Below are 5,148 nucleotides of genomic sequence, written 5' to 3'. Positions count from 1 at the left end.
GGGCGAAGAGCTCATATGGGAGGGAAGGGGGATGGTGGCGCAAGTTAAGGCAGTGAGTTCAGGTGGGGGGGGGGGGTTAAATAGGCGGAGGCAATTGGCGAGAGATGACGAAATTACTCCCACCAATTTTTCGGGGACTCGCGCGATTTCGCGCTCTCCCCGATCGCACGAGCTTGATGCCGCGTTCCCCTCCATGCACACGGAGAGCTTGGCTCCCGAGAAATTGCCGGTTAGAGGGTTTCTCACGGGCTGGCTGAGCGGTGCTTTGAGGTTCATGCGGGCCAAGATGTCAATGCAACCCAGCTAACCAAAAGGGCGAATTTGGTCTCTCGGAGCCTGCATGGGGATGCGAGCAACCAACCACGTCCTTGATGTAACTTTTAATTGTATCAGAGATCTTTCTTGTCCGTGTGTGGTTCAGTCTCTCCAATTTGATGCAATTTATCCAATTAGTGAAAAGGTAGAAAAAGTTGCTCCCAGTAGTTTCTTCCAACGGGGAACTAGGAAGATGAGCAATGATTTATTGGAACGTATGCTCTTCAGGAAGCTGCCCCGCTTTGTAAATGACATCTCGAATCCTTTCACGTGGATCCAATCCAATCTGAACTCTGAAGATGAATTTATCTCAGGACTGCAGCAAGTCTGAAGCCTCCAGATGTTGATGTCTGGTACCAATACAGTTGTTCCATTTTCCTTCTTCTCCTTCGTCGTCGTCCGAGAGCTGGATCCGGCCGTGGATGGCACTACTAAAGATTGCGGTTTCCACAACTTGGGACGATGCAAGCGAAAGAGTATAAATGTTCATCTTCTTCAGATGACTTGGAACACTTCAAAGATGCACAGCATGTACAATTCTACAGTCTACTATTGGAATATATTGGACTATCATACAGGTTCAGACACAACCAGGGTAACCAGCAGAGACACAAAGAATCACAAATAAACCAATCACGGAAACTAATTAAGCGATTGCATTCATCCTTGTATATGTGCCAATTGATCAATCCAGTGGCACCAGAAAGAATGCACAAGTATATGGCTATCTGCTTCATTACTGTATTCATCAGCAGCAGAAGGATGTTCACCTTATACCAGCCAACAGAAGAAGGATGCACAAGTAAGTATATCCTATGCCTACCCCAACTTCATCGGTGCATCTACTCTAACCCTATACAACTAAACTCAGCAACACTCTCATTCAACGGCAGCAGCCCACCTCAACTTTAATCCGGCAAAATCTGTTGACTTCAACTCTGATCAGCAGGATGTTCTTTCTAGGAAGTCTCTTGACTTGAACTCTGATCAGCAGCATGTTATCCCTAGGAAGCCTGATGACTTCAACTCTGACCAGCAGGCTCTTCTCTCTGGGAAGCCTGATGACTTGAACTCTGATCAGCAGGATCTTCTCTCTTGGAAGCCTGATGACTTGAACTCTCAGCAGAAGGAGCACGTGGGTAGATGATGTTGTAGTGATTTCCCGTGTACAGCAGGGTCACACTCGGACGGGGAAATCCAGGACCAGTGTAGATATCTCGAGCATATCCTTGTTGGAATGATTCCGCTCTGAGGGGGACCTCAAGCGCTGTGGCCAAAGCCACCAACATAACATGGTCCGCGTCCACACGAGCTGGAATGACCTGCTCGAAGCACCACTGTTTGTGCAACAACAAGTCAGGTAAAATGAGTGTCGTGTATCCAACAATGTATGCACTTGAAATTCAGCAGGAGGTAATCTAAGGGAAGGGGATGCTGATACTGACAACTTCCAGACTGCAATTTCCTTGGTCGACCTCTGGTATATTCGGTACATAATCCTCACTGTGCGAGCATATGTGGATAGCTACTAGTAATCTGAGGAAAGCAAAAACTAACCAATAAAATGTGTCAGAAACATGAATTACGATGAACAGAAGGAAATGTAAGTTCAAGGGTGTTTCTCTCACTGTCTTGCGTCTCATCATACGTGCTGAAGAACTGGAGAAGTTCCTCTTTACGGCAACTAAAAATGGCACATATTATGTCAGTGAGATGGAATGTGTTCATCTACAATACTTCGATGGAATTGCAGAAAACCATAAGAATCAAAAACCTGCTAGTTGATTCCGTGCCCTTCCATCTCATTACTTTCTCAATCAGCTCCTTAAATGCCTGAAAGAATCAGCAACTCGATTATTCATGGTTGATAATCATTACATACCATAGGATACAATAATACATACAGAATATTGATCAATGGCAGGATATAAAAGAACACAGCTAAGACACCTCCCTGAGAAGCTTCAGTCATTACAGATATACTATAGCATAGTAACAGAACAGTGAGGTGGCTGTACAATAATAACCAGCAGGCGTGCATTGTTGCAGTGCTCAAACAAGCATAAAATTATGTTATTTCCCAATTATATTGCTGTTGTTCCTTTGCAAGTAAATTTCTCTTAAGGTTGTTGTTACAATCGGGTTGTTAACTTCATAATAAGCTTCAAATTTGAGTTTGTGCCAACATTGTGTAAAACTGTGACGGCATGCCACTACTGTTAAGCAATTGTGCATCTCCTGCAAATGACAAACAAAGATAGTGAGATGCCAGATGATGCTTGAAGTGTACTTTGTAACCTGAAGAGAATCATCATCCCTTGCAAGCATGTTTATCCAAGAAAGAACAAATATGGAGGAGGTGAGAACTTACTCTGCTGGTCCTGGAAAACTCAGAGTTCCATCCAAGATTTGCATGCTGCACAGACATTCTTTCAACAACATCAAGGAGACGATGCTCCTCATCTGTGTCCTGCCTATCAATAACTTGCTCCTGTTGTACATTCGCATAAACAGAGAAAGTTAAATAACTAAACCTACATCATATGCTAAGAAAAAGAGAGGAGGTCAATTACTAGGTAGGAAAATATGAAGCTCCTGTAGAAACACTCCCCATCTCCAATCACCAGTCTAATTTCCGAATAGGCATCAAGATGGTTCGCCTTGTAAGAAGAAACCATATAACGATTCCTTACTTCATTGATGGGACGTGTCTGCAAGAACCACACAAATACAAGAATTCAAATTACGGAGTATTTTTTAACATGGAAACAACATATCTAAAAAGGTGATGGAAAGTTTGTTTTTATTCCAATATTCGGTTTTTAAAACCACTGCCATATATAATCCCATCACTGATATTGATCTGTTGCTGTTCAATAAGAAAAGAAGAAGATATCTGTTAATGTCTGATAAACTCAACAACAGTACAAGTACGATTTAGCTTCCATCAATTTGGTACACAGTTTACTATCCATAAAAGAGAGAATAATCTGTCTGAACAGTTCATCGTACAGGAACCATGAATCAAGTATCTTGTGATCTCAGACTTTCATCCTGATATTTCATGCACTTCAAATTTGAACATCACATTAGGCAAAATGTTGACAAACCTGGTGCTCCACATGTGCTGAACCTATTTGCTTTCCTTCTCTACGAAAAATCTATTTGATAAGAAATAAAGAGAAAGAAATTAATGTCTGATAAACTCAACAACAGTACAAGTACGATTCAGCTTCCATCAAACTATCACAACCAAGAGTTAACATAAAGTTTAGTATCCATAAAAGAGAAAATAATCTTTCTGAACAGTTCATCGTACAGGAACCATGAATCAAAGTATCTTGTGATCTCGGACTTTCATCCTGATATTTCACGCACTTCAAATTTGAACATCACACTAGGTAAAATGGAGACAAACCTGGTGCTTCACATGTTCTGAACATATTTGCCTTCCTTCTCTACGAAAAATCTATTTGACAAGAAATGAAGAGAACGAAGTTAAAGTCCATACATCCGGGCAGTCTTACAATTGTACAGAATCAACAAGAAACCAAGCATTTTCCTTTTCCCAGTAAAAAAACAAGAATGTAATAGCAAGACGACAAACGTTCAAGTCCAAAGCTCTTTATTTTCAGCAACTATTTAAAAGAAATTATATTCTGAGGCTTCTGAGCGAGTTCCAGGTACCAATCAACCAAATGGCGAAACTTCTCAACCAAATCCTGAAGTGGTCAGAGATTTTGCATGTAAATGGCAAATTATTTACAGAAATTATATTTGGCTATGCAGTGCTGAACAAATGTCTAGACTAAATCTTTTGATAGCAATATCTGTTTACAAAGGAAGATCGTACATTCGACTTCAGGCTCTGTTACAAAAATATTGCAGTAATCAGGACATGACCTCCTGATTTCCACAAACAACAAGGACGTGTGTACTGCTCCCAACATTTGCCCAAGATTCCTCCTCTACTCTAGGATGCCACATGATGCTCAAACCAAGATCTTCTATGCAGTTGACTTGCCTTGGTTAAACTAACAGGTCCAGAATTAAACTAACAGTTCACATTTGCCACATGATTGCTCTTTTGCCTTGGTTAAACTAACAGGTCACATTTGCCACATTTGCCTTGGTTAAACTAACAGGTCCAGAATTAACATGAACAAACAGAAATCAAGAATCCCAATTCCAGTTTCCATGCACATAAAATAGGTAAGTACAAGAATGCTGGTCATACCACCCAAGAATCACAAGTGCGAAGAGTAAACAAGATTCAGGTCATACCTTGTTTTTGAGCCAACTCCAGAGCGATTTCCCCTTTTCAGGCCTGGGTCTCACCTTAACTTGAGGTAGTTTCTTCTCCTACTCCACAGAGTTAGCATCAGGATTCACACATTTCGTATTAGCAAGGTGAAAGGACTAACAAGATTGAAAAATGTGGAGTTATCCAACTCCTCTCTACTCTTGCCGATTTTTATATGAATTGAGTTTCGATTTTCGAGGCTTCATAGTCAGAATCAAACTTTCAGGTAACAGATGACCTCCTGATTTCCACACATTTTCACTTTCAGGTAACAGGTTGTAAGCGCAGTGCTCGTCGTCGAACGAGAGACAGATGGACTTAAGTTCCCGTTTCAAAAGCTGGCATACTACGTATCCATTGTCCTCACTCCATGAAAGTCACGATACCCACATTATCAAAAGATAGCATAAGCGGTCTTCATGGCATCCCAAAAACTACGACACTACTTTCAAGAGTGTTCAATCACGATGGCCTCCGAAGTACCACTCAGTGACATAATAAATAACCGCGATGCCACGGGCCGGATTGCT

General features: G+C 41.4%; 1 protein-coding gene across 2 annotated transcripts; it reads right to left on the bottom strand.

Annotated features, from left to right (window-relative positions):
• Positions 1 to 933: 933 nt before the first annotated feature.
• LOC119347953 (ubiquitin thioesterase OTUB2-like) lies at positions 934 to 4,872 on the bottom strand. Of its 2 annotated transcripts, XM_037616419.1 has the most exons (10): positions 4,740 to 4,757; positions 4,600 to 4,677; positions 3,734 to 3,784; positions 3,426 to 3,476; positions 2,889 to 3,026; positions 2,687 to 2,806; positions 2,090 to 2,148; positions 1,944 to 1,999; positions 1,761 to 1,867; positions 934 to 1,652 (listed from the first exon to the last, which is right to left on the bottom strand). In XM_037616419.1, the coding sequence occupies exons 5-10, from the start codon at positions 2,991 to 2,993 to the stop codon at positions 1,338 to 1,340; spliced, it is 762 nt and encodes a 253-aa protein (XP_037472316.1). In that variant the 5' UTR covers positions 2,994 to 3,026; positions 3,426 to 3,476; positions 3,734 to 3,784; positions 4,600 to 4,677; positions 4,740 to 4,757; the 3' UTR covers positions 934 to 1,337. The 2 variants fall into 2 exon arrangements, with proteins under 2 accessions (XP_037472316.1, XP_037472315.1); XM_037616418.1 differs by having other exon boundaries at positions 2,889 to 3,184; positions 4,600 to 4,872.
• Between the last annotated feature and the right edge of the window lie 276 nt (positions 4,873 to 5,148).

The sequence above is a fragment of the Triticum dicoccoides genome, unplaced genomic scaffold (assembly GCF_002162155.2).
Source record: "Triticum dicoccoides isolate Atlit2015 ecotype Zavitan unplaced genomic scaffold, WEW_v2.0 scaffold80486, whole genome shotgun sequence".
In the NCBI taxonomy this organism is placed as follows: Eukaryota; Viridiplantae; Streptophyta; class Magnoliopsida; order Poales; family Poaceae; genus Triticum; species Triticum dicoccoides.
The sequence above is the reverse complement of the archived record's forward strand: the minus strand, read 5'-3'. Positions and strand labels throughout refer to the sequence as shown.